At 47.3% G+C, this 20,864-nt stretch overlaps 1 protein-coding gene across 3 annotated transcripts; it reads left to right on the top strand.

The window, feature by feature from the left end:
• Positions 1-1,056: 1,056 nt before the first annotated feature.
• On the top strand, positions 1,057-20,616 carry Popdc2 (popeye domain containing 2). Of its 3 annotated transcripts, none has more exons than XM_013151807.3 (4): positions 1,057-1,968; positions 8,422-8,530; positions 12,366-12,774; positions 16,866-17,333. In XM_013151807.3, exons 1-4 carry the CDS (start codon positions 1,478-1,480, stop codon positions 16,934-16,936), a joined length of 1,080 nt encoding a protein of 359 aa, XP_013007261.1. In that variant the 5' UTR covers positions 1,057-1,477; the 3' UTR covers positions 16,937-17,333. The 3 variants fall into 3 exon arrangements, with proteins under 3 accessions (XP_013007261.1, XP_003469269.1, XP_013007260.1); XM_003469221.4 differs by lacking the exon at positions 16,866-17,333 and adding an exon at positions 17,794-20,616 and having other exon boundaries at positions 1,058-1,968; XM_013151806.3 differs by lacking the exon at positions 16,866-17,333 and adding an exon at positions 17,794-17,978 and having other exon boundaries at positions 1,058-1,968; positions 12,366-12,914.
• The last annotated feature ends 248 nt before the right edge of the window (positions 20,617-20,864 follow it).

Genomic DNA, 20,864 nt, shown 5'->3' with positions numbered 1-20,864 from the left:
CTTGAGGACATTCCTGAGGCACTCTCGCCCTTCTCCTTTGGCACCAGTGCTCCCTGCCTCTGCTTCACTTTGGGAAGGAGGAGAGATAAGGCATGTTTGTTCATCGGGTGACTTTAATTAAGTTAAAAACTGGCTCCCCTCAACAAGTATCGCATTCACAGCCCTGCGCCTGTGCTTGGCCAGTCTCACCCCTAGAAGAACCACCTTCCTTTCACCCACGTCACCCCACCCCACCCCGCCCAGCTCTTCTGTCTTCCTCCCCGCGGTTGCTCTTCCCTGAGCTGCTACCGCTCGTTAAACTCAACGCGCTTACTGTGTTTCGCACAAGAACTGCTGCAGATCACATCACTTACTATGCAAACCACTTGGGACAGAATATGAAGCCTGCTAGTCTGGGGTTCAGACCCGTCTGTCTGATTCCCTGCACAAACATCTTCCCGCTCTGAGTCTCAGTTTCTTTTGTGGTAACTCTTGAGGAAGTCTATAAAATGACTGTGTAAATCTGGCACTTAAAGGGTGTTTAATAGGCAGTCACTATAATTTGAAAATATTTGGGTAATAGAGGAGCAATGGGTTATCGTGTACCACTTACTACATCTAGATATAGGTAGGAAATCTTTAGAATTCACAAAGCTGTTTTACAGTTACTTTGTTCAATGAGTGTCAGCTAAATGCCTAATAATATTGCAGTATGACTTCAAAGCTTTCAAGGAGGTTTCCAGTCTTCACGGCTAGGACTTTTTCTGACAGTAGTCCCATGCTGTCCTCCAGTGTGACCTCCACAGGAGAGTCCTCCAGCCCTCCCCATAGGGAGCTCTGCACAGTGCCCTGCCTGCTGTGTCGAGGTAAATTCTGCACTTTCTTTGTCCCTTCTTGCCCGGCTCTCTTGCCCGAAGTTTTATCTTGTCCTCTGGGAGGTATGCTAAGTGCTCTGCCAGCCTGCTTGAGTGCCTGGCCTGTTTTTTCTCACTGCCAGCACCTCTTGGATTCCAATTCCAAACATGGTAACCCTCTGGGGTCACCCTTTCTTCCGGTGCCAAGAGAGAACACATTCCAAATGGAACACAAGTGTGCCTCCCATGCTGGGCTCTCTGCATTCTGCTTGGGAACAACAGAGCAGGATGTGGTCACCTCAGCCCACACTGCTCAGGTTTTCAGTCTCAATGTCCTACCTTTCTCCCAGGACAACGGACGTTTTCTGCTAAGGACCAAATATAAAGAAACCCAGAGCCAAGGAAGCTTGCCAGCGCTCTGCAGGAAGGGCCACAGCCTAGCTGAGGCAGAGAGACAGAGTTTTGAAATTCTCCATGCAGTGTGCTATGTTCTGGCACTCATCTTCAAAGACACCGGAAACATTCCTCCCAGCAGGGGGGCAGGAGAAGCTGCAGGTGAAGATATCTGGGAGGACAGATCGATTCATCTGAGTTTCCCTCTGGGACAGCAGCAGAGCCCAGCGAGCCTTTGAGCTGCCCCCGAGATGGGCACCAATACCAGCACGGTGGGCCAGCTTCTCTGGCAGTGGCCCGTGTGTCTGAGCTGGAAGCAGGATATGGAAGGGGCCGTTTACCACCTGGCCAACTGTTTCTTGCTCCTGGGCTTCATGGGGGGCAGTGGAGTATATGGATGCTTCTACCTTTTTGGCTTTCTGGGCACAGGCTACCTATGTTGTGTGCTGTGGGGCTGGTTTAATGCCTGTGGGCTGGACATCGTCCTGTGGAGTTTCCTGCTGGCAGTGGCCTGCCTGCTGCAGCTGGCACACTTGGTATACCGCCTGCGCATGGATACCCTCCCCGAGGAGTTTGACCTCCTCTACAAGACACTGTGGCTGCCCCTGCAGGTGCCCCTGCACACCTACAAGGAGATTATTCTCTGCTGCCAGGAGCAGGTCTTGTCTCTGGCCACAGAGCAGACCTATGCTGTGGAGGGGGAGACACCCATCAACCGCCTGTCTCTGCTGCTCTCAGGCCGGTAAGCCACTCTGACGCTGTCATCAGCCAGCATGTCTTTCCCCAGCCTGTACTTTCTATCTCCTAGCGTGCCTTTCCATTTCACGTCCTTTCAGTGAGGGAAGGATGTGGCAAGTCAAACAAACCAAAATAGATTTTTCTAGGAGTGAGTTTACTTCCTCTTAATATTTTCCAGGAGGAAATTAGATCACAGGGCCTCCTTTGTCTGGCTGAAAAAATAATGGCCTCATGTGCACTTGCTGCTGGCAGATGTGTAATTCAGAGCCAAAATGAACACACACACACACACACACACACACACACACACAGTGTGCCAGAAAATGATGTCTAAGCAGCAGAAATGTCTCTATAAGCATTGGAAAACTGAACATTTCAGTAAGATTAATATTTTCATTTCATACGCATTCAACATGTGTTAGGCACCAACTGTGTGCAGGAAATGAAATCAAAAACAGAGCATTTCATATCCTGTTTCCTGCCAGGGCATCAAGGAAACAGCCCAGCGTGGTTCTGGGGTACCCTGTACCAGCACTGAAGTGTAGCCACTCTGTACATCCAGGGGGAAGGGAGATAGCCTTTGTCCACCTCTCCATTTCCATCTGTTTTGTGGAAGTCAAGCCCTGCAACTCTGAGGTCCCCCCGCGGCAACAGAAGTGTAGTGATGCCCACACATGTCTCATGGAGATTTTGGTGGAGCCTGATAGTCAGACGTTGGCGGCAGGAGTCTCAGTGTATGCCCACTGAATGCCCACCGAGTGCCCAGTGTGACCATTGATACCTGATGAGAGAACACCACGGGGTTCTGTGCTGCACATTTTGTGGGCAGTTGTGCATTTTTCTTTGAAGTCGTGCTCTAGTGCCGCTTACCTGACTTCCCCCCATCTGCCAGCATGCTTGAGCCCAAGGAGGTGGACAAAAAGGACATAGTAGTCAAAAGGCTCTGATTCAAAGAAAGAGAGAAAGGAAAGGGAAAGAAAAAAAGGAGAGGGAAGAAAGGAAAGGGAGGGGAAAGGGGGAAGGGAGGGGTCAGGAAAGAGGAAGAGGAGAGAGGAAGAAAGGAAAGAAACGAAGGGGGAGGAAGAGAAGAACAAACTAAGATTGTCAGCCACACAGTGGGGGAGGGGCTGATGATAATTGTAAAATAACTACTATTAATAGACACAAAACAGTTACATACTTACAGAATCCAGAGTATTACATATACAAGTTGTGACTTGTATGGAACTGGGAGGTCCTGGGCTGAGCAAGAAGGGAAAGAGCTCGAGGGAAGACATTTCATTTCATTTGAAAGTGTAAGCAAATGCAGTGATCGATCCCCCTCTCCCATCAGCTATGGATACTGTTAGAATGTTTGCTATCTACAGTTCCATGCTTAAAACAATCTAGGGAATTCGCTCATTCATGAGATTCATGATGCGATTTGCTGCTTTTAACTCCTCTGTCCAAAGGAGGAATTAAGACCAGGAGAAATGTCCCCTGCACCGTAGGATGTTCATTTGCTGGAAGCAGGTAAAATTACCCAGTGGTTCAGAGAGCTTATACCTGATAGATTCCCAGTGAACTTGCTTTGTGAAGAGGAGAGGAAGACTTGTCCCTCCCTGTAGCTTTTCCTAGTAACTTAGCATCAAAATCCGAGGTTAGAAGGCACATAATTGTGATTTTTTTCTTTTGCTTTTAAAGTTTTGAACCGAGAGTTTTTTTGCATGCTGCTTTGTTATTTCTCAGTGTCATTTTTTCCGAGCTTTGCTAAGAAGGGAAGCAGTTTCTCGTCTTCAAGCGGGCTCTGCTTTTAGGGGGAGAGTTGCTGTACCCTGGTTGCTTACAGTTCCATATCAGACACCTCGAAGGAACGGACGAGAGCTCTGTGCCTGGAAACCAGGGCTCCTGCACACGCCTCCCAGTCTTACATACAGACTGTCCCCCGCTCTGTTCACACCTAAGAAATCTTTGTATTTCATTTTAATGAGTGCAGTCAGTCTTTTTCAGGACTCAGAGAACAAAGTGATTTCCTCAAAGCCTGTCACCCCATTAGGCTGTGTTTACTGTTGGAGAGTTTTTGTCATATAAAATGCAAAGCATAAACTCCCACAAGTACAAACCTGAGCCGTTTTCTTAGGAGAAAGTGATCTGTCACACAGCAGATGAAGAAGAAAGAGGAGACAAATGATAAAGGACACTATAAACTGGCTTAAATGGCTTCTGTGAGCACTCTAGGATTTTGTCATTGCTTGGTGGCTTGCTGGAGAGCCAGTGTCCTCACTCGAGGAGGTGATGGGAAGGTGTGATGTATGTACCCCACAGGTCCCCTTCTTCCTGGAGCTCCCTTTCTCAAAAAAGTTTCTGCTTGAGGCCATGATTCCACTTTTATGATGGTACAAATAAATGCATTGGTTTATCCATTTTTCCTTTCTTATTCCTTCCTTCTACCTTCCCCCGTACACAAATATTTATTAAGAGTGTGAGGGACCAGGGACCGGGGGTTACATGTGGAAACTATTGTCTTTGAACTCACAGAGTGTGGAGTCTACCACAGAAGCTAGGGATGAATGGGTGGTCACAGCGGTTAACAGCAGACAAGGTGTTTCCACAGAGAGAGACAAAGCTCAAGGAAAGCACGACAGAGTGGGTCTCAGTCTTTGTGTGAGGTCGGACAAGCCTTCTGTGAGAGGGAGGTGCGACCCGAGGGGAAAGGTCCAGCCAGAGACAGGCTGCAGGGCGGCCTCATTTTTCTCTCATTGGCTTTCAGTACTCGGAAGAGTCTTGAAGGAGCAAGCGTGTCTGCCTTTGGAGGGGATGGGCTGTCTCCATCCTTTGCCTGATTTGGGCCCTGCGTCCTCTCTGTCTTCCTTCTTTAGGTGTTCAGATAATGGGTGTTAGCCTATTAACTGGCGGTGGTCTTTGGTAATTTAAAACTCATCTGAGGTAAGAGAGAGCCTCTGTGGACAAAGGAAGAAGGAAAACAAAAGATCGCTGAGGTACACAGGTCCCTCCCACTATTCCCAGAGCCTTATTGGCTAAGTAAATATTCCTGGGGCGCCTCCTGCACCTTGGAGGTCTGGGGATGCAGAGATGGGAACAGACTGGCTCTTCCCTTTGAGGGTTTCACAGTGGAGTGGAAACCACAGGTACATAAATGCCATGATGCACATCAGAGTGGCAAGCGCTGCTGTGGAGCAGGTACCTGGAGGAAGAAGAGAGACTGACCCTCTTTGGTGGCAGACCTCCAAGGTGGCGATGTATATGCCCATGTGCATATCTAGGAATTCTTTAAGAGCAACACTCAGGAGTGCTGATATTCCACTGAATGTAGCTTAACTCCTTAGATCCACCTCACAGCCAGGGAGGTAAGGAGTAGTCGTTAGCTGTGAACTCATGTGTCCCACTAAAACTATAGAAGAAGAGAAAAAGTAGATCATAGAGAGACCGCCATGTTGGATTTCCAAGATCTCTGTCCATCCCCATCCTAGGATACTGTTTTCCAGTATCCTAGTTATCCTCCAGGACACAAATGTTCAAATGTCATGTTCTTTGACAAGTCTCCCACCCAAAGAGAATGAATTTATCTTCCACCTCTATGCGCCCATTCCACAGCAGCACCTATTATGTTGACTTGCAGCAGGTTATGCGCACTCGTGTGATTCCCACCCCACTGTGAAATCTTTAAAGTCAAGAGCTGACCACATCCATTTCTTCATCCCACTGCCTCGAGTGCAGAAAGTGGGCCAGGAATATGTGTTTAACCAGTAAAGCTACAGAAATAATGCAAATATCTTTCTCCAAATAGACCCACATACTATAGAGGTCCAAAATTTTTTCTTTCTCCTTTCCTGACAGAGATATTTCTTGTGTGATACAACTCAGGATGAATCTGAGTTTTCTGGGGAAAGAAAGAAAATATGCTACTGGATCCTAGTCCTTCCCAAGTGGTACCTTACAAGTGAAATACACACACTGTCCCCAGCTGTTAGTGCCATGCCACGGATGCAGACAGATTCTCCCAAAATGCAGTTCCCCATCCCTGCAGAGGAGCAGAGCAGCAGGTGAAGTGCTGACCATTAGGACTCAAAACAAGCTGCATTCATGTTGCTTCCTGCCCTGAGTTGTGAGAACAGCCTATGGTCATGGGCAAGTCAAGAGCAGTTGTTAAACCTATTGATAGTGTGACATAAAAATATTCATAAAATTAAAACCAATTGTTAGTTAGAATCCTGGTTACAGAATAGAATCAGCAAGAATATTTTAAAAACTAATAACGTACAAATCCTGCAGGTTCCTATTTAATTGCTCTGTGATCAGGCCTAAGCCTTCTCTATTTAGTTGGAGGGATAAAAAAAGATCTTTAAAAAACAAGACTAGTTCATCAAAATCAAGGAAAGGTATACACTCAGACCTCAGGAAGGAATTATAATCAGAGCATGGGCATTTTATATGGATTTGATTTTTCTTCCCTATGGCCAGTTGGGCTACATGCTGTTACAAAATCTGAGTTACATAATTTAAAACACAAGGCTGTGGGTTTTTAATCAAGGAGTGTGTGAGTTTTGCCAGTCAATAGTCACTCCATCCAAGACATTAGTTGATGCCAACTCCAGTGCCCATGGAAAGAGTTTGAATGGCTCTGCTTAGGTTAAGTGTTCATACAAGGGCCATTCCCTAGACAAAGTCCATGGAATCCCACTGTCCAAAGCTGGAAGCTGTCATTGTCACACTGTGGTTGCTGTTGAGCATGGAGAAGGGGCAATGCTAAGAAATCCACCCTCACCAACCAAAAGCTCTGATAACAGGGTGTCACGCAAGAACACCATCTCAGTTCTGCCTCTTGATGGCTAAGAAACCTTGACTCACCAGGAAGCCTTTCTGAGTGTCAGGTTTTTTAGCTGTAAAACACAGAGAAGAATAATCTACCTTGAGTTATTCTGATGATTAATCAGAGAACCTTTGTAAAGGTCTAGCAGGGCCTGCTATGCAGTGGCCACTCCGCTTCCTTCAGAGTCTGAGAAGAGGCTGCAGTGAAGCAGGTGGTGTGAAAACCGTGGCTCTTCACAGAGCCCACTGAGCAGGAGAAGGGGAAGACGCACCAGGCCGAACCTCCATAATGTGTTGCCCAACAGAAAGACAGAAGCATTCTGTATTTACGTGGTGCAACACGGTAACCGCAGGGTGCATGTGGCCATGGAGCACCTGAAATGTGGTTAGTGCAGCTGAGGAAATGGATTTTTAACTTTATTTGATTTTAATGAATGTGAATATAAACTTAAATTGCCACATGTGGTGAGCAGGCAGCAGAGGTCTGGCGCAGTGGTTTCCATCCTGGCCACACTACGGAATCAGCAGGAAGGTTTTTTTTTTTTTTGTCTTTTTCCTTTTTATCGGTACCAGGGATCGAGCTCACGAATGCCTGCTTGCAAGGCAGGCGCTTATGCCGCTGAGCTAAATCCCCAGCCCCAAGGAAGATTTTAAAGACTAATAATGTCTAAATCCTGCAGCTTCCTATTTATTTACCTTGTGATAAGGCCCAAGCCTTGGGTTTTTTTGTTTTTTGTTCTGTTTTGTTTGTTGGTTTTTATATTATTTTATTTTGCAGAACTGTGGATGTGCTAAGCAAGTGTGCTCTAACACTGATCCTATTCCAGTGCTTAATTTCTTTCTTTCGTTTCCTTCCTTCCTCTTGGCCTCTCCAACCTCCTCCTTCCTCTTCCTCCTCTTCCTCCTCCTCCTCCACCTCATCTTCTTTTTCTTCCTCCTTCTCCTTCTCTTTCTCCTCCTCCCCCTCCTTTTTCTTCTCTCTCCCTCTCTCTCTCTCTCTCTCTCTCTCTCTCTCTCTCTCTCTATCTATCTCCTAGGAACTGAACTCCAGGGCCTCACACATAATAGGCCAACATTCTACTACTGAGCTACATCCCCAGCCCCAATCCTAGTTGGGACTTGTGTTGTTTTTGTTTTGTTTCCTTTTGCAGACCTGGACATTGAACCCAGGACCTTTGCACTGAGCTACATCCTCAGCCCCATTTGGCTTTTTGTTTTGAGGCAGAATTTTCTCTAAGTTGCTAAATTTCCCAGCCTGGCTTCAAACTTGTGATAACCCTGCCTCAGCCTCCTGAAGTACTGGGGTTACAAGTATATGCCACCACGCCTAGTGTTTTTAAAAGCTCCTCTGGGGCTTCCCTGGGTTTTTTAAAAGCTTCCCTGGGGCTTCTGTTCTGAAGCCTGGAATTGATATTACCCGTAAGGAGAAGGCGAGAGGAAAATGAAGGCTCAGGAAGCCTCCGTGGGTCCCCTTTCTGAACAGTTTCCATGCAGTGATTGCTATTTCTGCTTTGGGTTTCACTGTACTTTAGGCCAGGTATTTCTGCTGGAACATCGTTATTAATCAGCAACGTGGGACTCCGGCGAAGGGCGCCGGAGCAGTCATTGAGTCCCCTTTCCTGTACCATCTCTTCTCTCTCTTTGCCAGGGTTCGTGTGAGTCAGGACGGGCAGTTTCTGCACTATGTCTTTCCGTACCAGTTCCTGGACTCTCCTGAGTGGGAATCGCTGCCGCCCTCTGAGGAAGGCCTCTTCCAGGTACCCGGGAGTCCCGGGCAGCCTTAGCTCACCCCTCCTCCTGGGAACCAGCAATATGCATGTCTCTGTCATTCTCACATCCTCCTTTGGCCCTTAGCACTATGACCAAGACCACACTCTGCTCTGCGGACCAAGCCCTGGGATCTGGGCAAAAGGGGGAAAGACCAGGAGGCACTGCTCACTGACAGGCAGTCATGCTGCTCCCAAGGTCGAACCTTCAGTCAGCTCTGGTGCCTCTCCAACCCGCTCTTCCCCACACATGTTGCTCCTACCAGCCATGCTGGACTGTTAGTGCCTCCTTAGACACAACACACTGTTGTCCACCCTGTGCTTTGGTCCCTATTGCCCTTTCCGTTGAAATGCATTTTCCCTTCTAGATGTGCACTGTGGCCCCTCACTCCCAGTGTGAAGCCTGGCCAGACCAATGCCCCAGTTTCCCCAGCAGCCTCCTCTCCCTGCCTCCCTGCTCCCCGTGCACGCACGCTGCCTGGTGCACATGGTGCTCATTGCTCTAACCATCCGAGCTCCTTCTTGTCTTCTGCAAGATGGAATTCTTGGAAGTAAAAATCTGCACTTCTTCCTCTTTCTGTCCCCAGGCTCCAAAGGACAGTCACTGGGACACATTAGGTATTCAAAAAGGCTAGCCGAACCGACTGGCCAGGGGACAATTTGTGTCTCAAACACAATTGGGCACTCAGACAAATGCTCCAAGGAGAAGGGGGCGACTGCTTGGTCCCTGTTCTCTGCCAATCCTTGAGATGTTGGCTGCTTTGCCATAGCTCTTCCTTACTGAGTGGCTAGTGTGTAGCGGCAGGTACTGCATACTTTATGCCTTTGGGTTAAGTATTATTTCCTCGCTTAGTAGATAAAGATGCTAAATCCCCAAAACTTTATGAAATTCAGCTAGAAAGTGGCAAAGCCCAGTTGCCCAAATCTGCTATTTATGTTCTTTTTTAGAAGAGAAGGACCATCTTCTTCAGAGTAGTGGTGTTTACATCTGCACACATGCACCTTAAGGAACTCTCCTGTGCAGATATTGCTGGCACTGGGTTCCATATGCCTCCTACCACTTTTGTCCGGGAGTTCCTCAAGCCAGCACGTAAACCAACCTCAGAACAACACATACCAGGCAGTGTCACTTGACCAGGCCCACTTCCTTCCTCGCCCTGACACTTGGCTCTGTGGTGACAGGGCCCGAGAGGCAGGGCCACCAGCTACAGTTCCCGCCAATCAAAATCCCACCGTGCCCTCCCCACACTTCTCTACCCTCCCTGAGCACCCAGTGTTCTCTGCAGGGGGAACTCCCTCCGCCATGGAAATGTCTGCTCGGGCTGACTCAGGGCCTAAGCCGGGCCCCAGGGCTCTGACACTGACGCAGAGGAACAGGTGGTGCAAAGCTGGGTTCTTCCCCTAAGCTATGCTGGAAGGAAAGGCCGTGACCCCAGGTGACCTCTCCACATGGGATGAGTACGGCCGTGTGCCTCCCATTTATATTTTTAGGGTACTCCTTTGGGTGCAGTAAGAGCCATACATTCATGATTGGCTATGTAAAGTCCCACTTCCTCTTTGCAAATGTCAAATGTCCCTAAGGACACAGGCAGGAAGTATTGCACACAAGTTACCAGCATTCCTCCAGTTTACATCCTGTTTTATAGGACCCAAGGCCTATGCGCATGTTAACCAGCCTCTGGGGTGACTATTAAATTAAATTAAAAGTTAGAACACTTGATGATAAACATGCCCATTCATACTTGGGAACCCAGCAAGAAACAGATTTCTGGGGTTCCTTTGGAGAACTTTTATTATAGGACATGAGAAAGTGACACTGAGCTGTTTTGCTGCATACAAGATTTGTAGTATTCTCTTGATTCATTCATTCAGTTCAGGGATGTTTATTGAGCACTTATTATATACCAGGTACTCACTGTTAAAGGTGCTTGGAATATATCAGTGAACAGAACCAATGAATGTTCCTGCTCTTGTGCAATGTACATTCTAGTGAGAAGCATAAAAAATTACCTATAGGCATAATTAATGAGTAAATTATGAAATATGTTACGGGATAATAACTGCTAGCAACAGAATAGTGTAAGGGAGAGATGGTTGCTGATGAAAGACCATGGAAGACCACGGGAAGCAAGTGACATTTGAGCAAAGACCTGCAAGCGGGCAGTGTGAGCTGTGTACCTGGGGGACAGCGTATCTGACAGAGGGGAAGTTTGTGAGGCGAACTGGTGTGCTAAGGGTTAGAAAGGAGGCCAGGACACAGGAACACAGGAAGGGAGGAGTGAGGCCCACAGGAGGAAGATGAGGAGCTAAGTGGGGGCCGGATCCTGGCAGGGCCAGAGCTGGGTTTCCTAGAGAGAGCCAGAAAGACTTTCCCGGGACCTCGCTGTAGGATGTGATGGACTAACTCAGGGAAGACAGAGGCCTCCGATCCGAGCAGCTGGACAGGGGAAGCTGCCACTCCCTGGGACGAGGAAGGCTGCCCGGAGAGCCAGCAGGGGTGGGAAGCTCAGTGGTGGGTCCACGTCACCCAGGGACCGGAAATGGAGAAGTAGCGCGGACAGTGGGGTACCTCAGTCTGGAATTCAGTAACCAGAGCTGGGCTCGTGACACACATTCGAAAGTGTAGACAGAAAGGTGTTCAAGAATGGTGCTTCCGGAATTAAGACATTGGAAAGATAAAAGGAAGCAGTGAAGGAATCTGAAGAGGAAAAAGCAGGAAATTGTCACTGGAGCACAGGGCACCTGCGGACCTAGAGCAGGACCTTGTCAAGGGGCAGCGCATGAGAGTGCAAACAGACTGCTGGTCCTACCACTCGGGGCATTGGGGGTCTTTACAGGCAGCAGGCGGGAACTTGTAGGTACAAAACCTGATCGGGTGAACGTGAGTGAACAGAGGACTCTGAGAAGGTGAGCAGAGATGATTCCTTTCCAGGAGTTTTGCTAAGAGGAGCCAATTAGTGAAGTGATAGTTAGCCAGGGAAGTGAGGCAAAAAAGAAGGATTTTCATTGAAAAATTTTGATTTTTAAATTGAAGAAGTAAAAGCATGCTTCCAGGAATACCTGTGACCTTTGTGTTTGGCTTTGAGGGACTGATTTCACCGGGGTTGGCTCCTGCTCGGCCTGATTTCTTGTTTGGGATTGTTAGTAAGTACTGGCTAAGCTACAGGCTGTGCTGTGCTGCTGCAAATCTTATTTTCAGAATTCTTTCTCAACAGGCAACTGTCACTCAAAGATTTGTTTACTTGTGACATTTTTCTCATTTAGTCATCTAATCCTTTAGTTACTTGTAGTGGTCGATTACACCTTGACATACTTATCAGAAGCCTGTTCTCTAAACTTTTTCCAACTCTACCCCCAATAGATGATTTCTTTATTAGTTTTTGTGTGCTTGGTTTTTGTTATTTTTGTCCCAGGAATTGAACTCAGGACCTTGAGCTTGCCATGCAGATGCTTTGCCACTGGACTAAATCCCCAGCCCTCTTTATTCTTAAAATGAGGAGTCATCTGCATTTTGACCTCTTTTTAGAGCACTTGACCTAAAACCTTCTGCAGCTATTTCTGGTGTCAGCCATGGAACTGCAGGCTGGGCAGCGGTGGGGGGTAGAGGGGTGGGGGGCGCAGCTGGATGTGGAGGCTGAGCTGCAGGAGGAGGTGACAGGCAAGTGAGTGAGCCCATCTCCATGCACATGGCAGAAGACGTTACCTAGGCCATGAGGGGACTTCAGCAAAAGCAAAGCCACTGGCCAAGAGGCCATCTGTTTGTCTGCGCTCAGCTTGAACGCACTTTCCAGTTTAAACCTTGCTTCTGTGCTCCTGACCCTCTCAGGTCACTCTCACTGCAGAGACAGAATGTAGCTACATTTCCTGGCCCCGGAAAAGTCTCCACCATCTTCTGAGCAAAGAACGATACATCTCCCGCCTCTTCGCGGTTCTGTTGGGCTACGACATCTCAGAGAAGCTCTACACACTCAATGAGAAGCTCTTTGCCAAGTTTGGACTGCGCTTCGATATCCGGCTCCCCAGCCTCTACCACGTCCTGGGTCCTTCTGCCTCAGATGGGGGGCCCGAGTCTGAGAAGGACGAGGACGAAGGCTCGGAGCCAGCCACGGGCCCTGCCCCAGCGGTGCCCACCTCTGTCCAGCAACCCCTGCCTCATTCTCCCCATCCAGCGGCTCCCGACCTTCCTGCTCCTCTAGCCTGGGCCCGGACGTCCAGGCCTGACAGCAGCGTCCTGGGTGAGGACTCCACTAGTCTGGTGCTGGAGGATTTTGAGGAGGTGTCAGGATCAGAGTCGTTCATGGATTATAGGAGCGATGGGGAGTACATGAGGTGAGGGCAGGACTAACTTGGGCACGGTCACCGGCTCAGGATCCATGTAAGTACGGAGAGGACAGCTGGGTACTTCTTGCCACCACCAGGCCTTGGCTCAGTTTATAGGGGAAAAAACATTGTTTTGGGGCATTTCCTCTTAGCAACTCACAGAATGCGGGTGGCATTAATCCAAACCTGCAGGCAGGAACTCACTTGGGGTGCATGCAAGGCATGAAGGGATTTCAAAAATTCATTCATTATTAACCGTGATGGCATTTGGAAAAGAGGCTGGCGGGCGTTCTGAGCAGGCAGATATACTGTTACATTGTTTTACAAGGTTGTGCTAATAGCTAAGGCCACCGCTGGGGATTTTATTTGTGGCATAAAGAGAAAGGAGAATGCTGGTATGCTCTAATTCCTGCTGCTTGTCTTCCGTGCCCACTGTTGGTTCTAAAAGCATTTGTTAGCCCAGATGAGGAGGAATCTGTTATTTCATATATTTTTAAAAAGGCTCATGAAGGTGTTGGTCATTCATTTGGGCAGAGGATGGGGCTGATCTGGTTAAAGTCCACTGTGACTGGACAGGGCAGCCTGGCTTTTCTCAGCTGCCCACACATTTGAGGGTGGGCTGAGCCCAAATCTGGGCATGCCTGACAGTGCGCACAGGGTTTCCCCCACAGGAGTGTGTGCAGAAAGGCCACGGTTCTGGGAAACTGCTTTCATGTTTCCCCTGGCTGCCCTCCCAGTGCTGTGACATTTTCCTCTGGGACTCTACCCAGAGGCCTGGCTTTTCCTGAGGGAAATCCCACCGTCTTCCATTTGGAAGGCATTTCTAAGAGAAGAGGTTACTAGGAAATCCACCCACCGCTGGGAAGAACTGACAAGTGTCCTGAGAAGCCAGCCAGGGAGGAAGGAAGGCCTGCAGGCTGCACGAAATGAATATGTGACAGTATATAGAGTTTCAACAGCAAGTTACATGCATGAGGAAAGAATCAGGAGAAACCAGTGCTAAGAGACCCTTGACCTTATAGACATGAAATCTGTCACCTTCTGTGGGACAGGGACCCTGAACCACCATTGAGCTGATTGTGGGGTAATTTCAGGGACCCACCAAGACCGTGATGGCAGCGCTGGCGCCTCCGCTCACAGCCTGCCCTCACGGCCGTCCCCACCCGCCGTCCTGGTTGCTAGGCATCACATCCTGGGGTCCCTTGCTGTGTCCAGCGCAGACCCCCTGCACCTTCCTCACCAACAGGAGGCCGGCTGCTTCCCCTGCTGCCCTTCCCTGTTGGCTTCCCTTGCATTGGTTCTTATTTTCTTTCCTTTCTCTGCCTTCTGCCCAGTCCTCAGCTGCCTCTGTCTTCACTCTTAAGGTCCCTTGTCTTCTTCTCAGATCATTTCTCTCACCTCATTTGGGCTCTGTCTCCTGCTTTATCGCGCACATGCTTAGCGTCCCCATTACCTTCTTTTCCTCTGGTGCATTTTGGGGTCTTAGCATATCTATTCTGTCTCACAAACCGCCTCGTACTCCCTTCCTAAATTTTTTTTTTTTTATCAGTACCGGGGATCGAACTCTCAACCACCTGCCTGCAAGGCAGGTGCTTATGCTGCTGAGCTAAATCCCCAGCCCCCACCTTCCTAATTTTTAATCCCAGAACTTCCAAGACCACTATCCTTTTCTCTATCAAGGAAACCACTCAAGTGAGGAGGTAACAAATCCCAGCTTCAGGAATGTTTTCTGGTCCTCAGGTGTTAGGCAACATAGCAAACAAGAAGCACCCCAACACGTGAACTCCTGGCTTCTGTCTGCTCTGCTTCGTAGCAGGTGTGGAGGTGCTATCAAGCAAACCTGGGACTTCACAAACCATACAGCCTAACTGAATCCCAGGCCTTCCGCTGAGGTTCTAGGGCCGGCTGTCCCCAAGAGCCCTTCCGGATTAAGGTGAGAAGACAAAGGTTGAGCTTTTCAGAGGTGTGAAGGAGAAGCAGTCAGTTCCTGAGCAATGGACACCCGCCCCAGGGCACCGTGAGTCTATCAGCAGGAACTGCTGCATTTCATTACCGTTTCTCTGGGACTCCGGACTGTTTGCCTGAGCTGGGGTGAGGGAGCCTGCTGGGCCAGAAGATCCTGTCATTCTGTACCTGTGAACAATATATCACCTGCTATGTGATTACAAACTGTGTGTGAAAGAGGCAAAGAAATGCCTCTTCCTAAATTCAGCCTTTTCTGAAACTTAAGACGGTAACATTCCCAATGTAACATTCTCTAAAGTACATTTGCAGTATATGAAGCACTGGCTTTTGCAATAGTAGGTGTTTGTTTCATGTGTGTTTAAGTAACAAAAAGGAAAAATATACTGCTTACTTTTTAAACCATAGAACTACTCGAAAACAGAATCAAATTGGGCAAATTTCATTGGTTTAGACTGTGATAATGGGGTACTTGAACTTGAGATTTTGTGAAATTGTGTTTTTTGGATATTTGATTTGACTTATTTACCATCAAACTCCTTGTAGGGTTATTACTATAATGAATAGGAATATCCCTTTATAAGCAGACGAGTAGCAATTTATTTTTGTTTCCTTTATCAGGTAGGACACCATTCATTATGCGTTCCCTGGCTCATTAATTACTAGGATTTTAAACTCACTGCTATTTGTGCCAGCACAGCACTTACGTAAGGGGCATGAAGCTGGTGAGTTCTGCACTGTCAGGAATGACACCACCTCATCCTGCGGCCGCCGGTGTTTGTCCCTCACACCAATCTGATTTAAGAACAGCTAAACATAAATAGTCCGAGCTCCCTCAGGAGCACTTTTCTGAAGATAATACATTATCTTCTCCTGGTGGCACCCAAAACTGAGCAGAAAATAGGAACCACTTACCTTAACAGCAAGACAGCACTGCAGGGTGACATATTATCCATGCAGGTTGCTCACAGATCCATTTTTCAACTTAATTCTGTGGGCAGGCTCCACAGCGTTTCATTCTGTGTCTTACTTACAGGAAATGGTTGGTGAATGAGGGACCACACTGAAAGGCATGTTTGCGGTGGTCTGTTGAGTTAGATAAAGGATCGATGATCTCAGGCTAAATTGGAGCCCGCCCACAGTTTGGCCAGTTTTCATTATGTTTGTTTTCCTGTTGTTTGAAAACTGTGGTCTGCACAGTAAATGACATATTCTGTTTATTGTTGAAAATAAGGGAATGATATACAATTACTCTATGGAGACAAGTTGTGGCTCAGGAAAGGAGTCCCAGACCAGGGCATAGAATGAAGGGCCTGAGAACCAACTCAACATGTACCAGCTATCTAGTGTGTATTTCAGGCACTGTGTTTGGCAGTCATGTGAGAAACAGGTGAAGGAGTCGAAGATATTTAATCTGCAAAAAGAGGAAAAGTACAGCATCTTCAAACTTATTAAAAATTGGATTAGAATTTAAGAATCAGGCAGAAGTTGAATTAAACACTGACAGTGCAAAGAAGAAGGCTTTCCGCTCAGTAGAGATAGTAACATTCACAGAGTAATAAGTTACTTGTCAGTGGGAGAGGTTAAGCGGGGACCAATAGAAATCTTTGTGAGATTTTAGGTAATTCAGGCCCTGGGAAAAGGATGCCTTAGATCAGCGGTGGCGAACCTGTAGCATTTGTGTTATTTGTTTTTCTTTTAGCACAAAAGATGTTAATGTATGGGTTGATTTTTCTCAACTAAAACCTCAGTAGTCAGAGGTAATTGCACTGTTGACACTTTGTGATAAGTAAGTGGGTTCTGGAGTGCAGTTTGGGACCGTCTGGGGACCCCAGACCTAACTGCTGTCAGAAGCAGACTCGGCAGCTGGAGAACAGGGCTGCCAAACCTCTGTCCACCTGCTCAGGCTGCTGGGAGGGGAGGCGAGATAAAGTTTGCAAAGGAGCAGGAAGTTGTAAGCACTAGCAGAGTGCGTAATGAAGATGGAACCCGTGACGTGCACGGTTGCTCGGTAGCATCTCTGGCCCCACCGTGCGCTCTACAGAGATACAAGACTCTCCTCATTTTTCCCAGTTTGGGCTTTCCGAGAAGGTGGCAGCTGGCAGGATCCCCTGATAAAAGGGCTCACCCAGAGGCTCACCCAGGCTGGAGAGAACCCATCTCCTCAGCTGCGGTCTCTGCAGGAGGAGACAGGTCTCAGTCATGCCGTGTTCTTAGGCTTCCCCTGGGAAGGAACTGCAGAGGGCCTCAGTGGCTGGCACTGCGGCGAGCAGCTCTTCCCTGCGGAACCTCTGGAAAGATTCCCCGGGTAGAAACCCTGCCCTGGGGCCCCCAGTGGGGCCACCTTCTCAGGCAGGGGCCTCCTGCATCAGCCCAGTGACCACCAGCTGGTCCTCCTCAGCCCCCCACAGCTCCCAGGCCCCTCCTCTGCCCTTGTACAGATCTTATTTTCCTAAAACTAAAGACAGTGGTCTTTCAAGGTCACCAGATTTCAGTATGTTTTCTTTTCCTTCCTCCCCTCCCCTCCCTTCCCCTCCCCTCCCTCCCCCTCCCTCTCGCCCTCCTCTGCCTCCTCCTCTTTGAGACGGGCTTGGTATGTAGTCCAGGCTGGCCTCAAATTTGTAATCCTGCTTCCTGCCTCTGTCCCCAAGTGCTGGGATCATGGCATGTGTCACCATGCCTGGCTTCGTTTATTTCTTAAACTCACCCAGTTCTATAGGTTGTGCATAGGAAACAGCAAAAGGGAATGACTTGGTTTCCTCATCTATAAAATGGGAAGATCAGATTAGGTAACCTCAAAACTGACGCACTCTGGGATTCTAGAAAGAAGGGATTCAGAAGCACCACTGCCCCTACAATGCCAGCCTTCACACGGTCATCACTGGTAGCGAGGAGAAACAGGAAAGACCTGTGAGCTTGGCAGGCCGTCTACAGCTACAGTGCTGAAGTCCTTCCTCTGCTCCTCTCCACAGCCCCTAGGACTCCCCTCCAGAACTCTCGAACGACGGCCAGGGTCCAGGCCCCTCTGGCACCAGTCCACACTCCGGAACTCTAAGGATCCCCGGGTGGTCCTCTTTCGTGGGGCCAGGACAGCTCTCTTGCATGTTCACAAGACAGTCACTCATGTGCACACCTGCTCACCGCTGGAGGACTCGGGCAAGGCAGGCGTGGACACGGGCTGCCTGCGCTGCTGCTGCTGCTGCTGAGCGACCCTGCAGAGCTGGCCCGGGAGAGGCTCCCTACCCGAGAAGCACGGTCCCTGGGGCGAGGCCCGAGATGGCCTGCCACCTGCGAAGCGCTGGGTAGTTCACTCCCCGCCTGTCCCCGGGTTGTTTCTCTCGTCTGAAAGGATCCTCGGAGCCGGCTGCCTGCAGGCTTCCCCCGAGGCCCATTTTTACTTTTCTAGTGAAATGCAATTTACAGAAGCAAACATTTAAATACCTAGTTTTGGGGCCGGGGATATAGCTTAGAGGCAGTGTCTGGCTGGCAAGTGTGAGGTTGTGTGACCCCCTGTACCAAAAAAAACAAAACAAAAAGCCTCGTTTTCCCTTAGACTTAAAATTCAGTTTAAAAATCTATTCTACTTATGAACCTAGTATTGGAAAATTGCTTTCAGAAGAATTTTTTACAGACTCAGATTTCCTTAAACATTTAAAAGTGTACTTATTAACTTAATATAGTCTTTTTCCCCTGAATACATCCATCTATATTCCAATTAGCCCTTACCCCCGTAGTAATGTTCCAAAATGGTCCCAACAGTTCCTTGAGCTTGTGAATGTGGGCCTGGCGTCTGCAAGGCGGTCCTCACTTGGGGCTTCTTGCACTGCTGCTGCATCCACTCAGGCTGGGCTGCAATCACTTCAGAGCCTCTTCACTCATGTGGGCCTGCACTCGCAAAGCCCACACAGCCAAGGTGTGGAACTTCTGGAGAAATCATCTCTCCCTCCCACCCGATCCCATCTCCACAGCTGGTTCATTTTTGTAGCTGTATAGTACTCCATTGTATGACTACACTACTGCACTCATTTATGCAGTCTATTATTGATGAGCTTTTGGGTGGTTTCCAGCTTGGGTCAATTGCAGATAACACTGCTGTGGTATCCTTGCATGTATGTGTGGGTATACATACGTGTGTAGCTCTTCAGTGTATGCCTAGGAGTGGACTCTCTCAGACACCGGGTATGTGTATGTTCAACTATAGCAAACACAGCTGAACACTAAGCCATGGTGCCAATTTCCATCCCCTTTAACAGTGTTAATGGGAAAGAGCCCGCTGCTCCCATCCTCTCTGACAGTTGTCACCACCATTTGTTTTCCATTTTACCATTTGAGCATAGTACCATTTGGCCACTTCCCTGATGAATAGTAAGATTGAGAAGCTGTCCTTTCATGTTTTGTCACATGCGTACCCTCTATTGGAAACTGTATCTTCTAGTTTATCTGTATCTATCTAATATTTCCGGTGAAGTAAGGGTCCGGATTCCTCATTTTCCACGTGGATCTGAGTGTCTGAGCAGCGTTATGAAGCTGAGTGTTCTACTACTAGTGTTCAGTGTCTCTTTTCCCAGAAATCACATGTCCTTATGTTTGGAGGTCTGTTTCTGGATCTTCTCATCCATTGGCCTGTTTTTATGTCCTTTGACAATACCGGCTTGTAATAATTATTATAACTTTTTAATAGATTTTGACATCCCCAGACATTTTTCTTTTTCAATTTTTGGTTATTCTTGATGTTTTCCTCTGTGTTTTCATAACATCAATTTTGACCAAAAAAAAAAAAAAAAATAGACCATCTAGATGTTTTTCTATACTAGGGATTGACTCCAGGGCATTTGCACTACCTACATCCCTAGCCTTTTTTCATATATTGATTTTAATATAGGGCATCACTAAATCATTAAGTTGCCCTGAGCTAGGCTGGAGCTTGTGACCCTCCTGCTTCAGCTTCCCAAAGTTCTGGGAGTACAGGTGTACACCCCCATGCCCAGCTCTGCTAGAATTCTTATTAGAATTGTATTTGCAGTATGGATCAAATTGGTAAAGAGTGTATATGTTTCCATCTATGAGCATAAGTTTATTACTTCATTTGTTTTGAACTTCTTTATTTTTGTCTCAAGAATATTTCATACTGAGTTTTTTCAAAATACTTATTTCTAAGTATTTTAAAAGTTTAACATGATTTTAGATGCTGTCATTTAGTTTTTTACTTACTAATTTTTTATTGCTGCTATGTGTAATACAATTGATTTTTAGACCTTCAGTGATCTTGATAAATTCACTTATATCAATTTTAATCATTAATCTATAGTTATTTGCTTTCTTTTCTTATACCTTTCTCCTCTCTTTTCCTTCTCCTCCTCTGGTTCCTCATTTCACTGGGTGATGCTTACAGTGTGAAAATGAATATAAACCGTGATAGAAAACATTTTTTCTCCACCCAACCTCTAGGAAAATGTTTTCAATATTTCATCATTTATATGATATGTGGCATCAGGTTTTTAGACTGATTTTATCAGGTTAAAGTTTTATTTTATGCCTAATTTGTTAATTTAAAAATTGTGAATGAATATTTCACTTATCAAATTATTTTCTACATTCATCAAAAGTATTTTTCTTCTTTATTCTGTAAATGTTGTGAATTACACAAGCAGATATGCAAATGTTAAAAAAGAAACCCTTAAACCAAGGATATAGCTCAGTGGCACAGTGTCTGCCTGGTGAGGGCAGGGTCCTGAGTTCGATTTTCGGCGCACACCCCCCCTCAATAAATAAATAAATACTTTTTAAAAACCTTATATTTCTAGAATAAAGTCAATTTATTTCTGGAATAAACCTAGTTTGATTATGATATGGTTCCTTCTTATGTGTTTTTGAACTTTGTTTGAAAATACTTTGTTTAGAATTTTCAGTCTATGTATCTTGTAATAATATAATTGTCATCTTGGTTGTCAAGGATGTGTTGGCACTGTGCAGTGGGTTGATAAGCCGCTCTCCTCCTCCTCCTCCTCCTCCTCCTCCTCCTCCTCCTCCTCCTCCTCCTCCT

Source organism: Cavia porcellus, unplaced genomic scaffold, assembly GCF_034190915.1.
Source record: "Cavia porcellus strain 051 isolate PalLab524CR breed Dunkin Hartley unplaced genomic scaffold, mCavPor4.1 scaffold_15, whole genome shotgun sequence".
NCBI lineage: Eukaryota > Metazoa > Chordata > Mammalia > Rodentia > Caviidae > Cavia > Cavia porcellus.
Note: the sequence above shows the minus strand (reverse complement) of the source record. Positions and strands in the feature narration are given on the sequence as shown.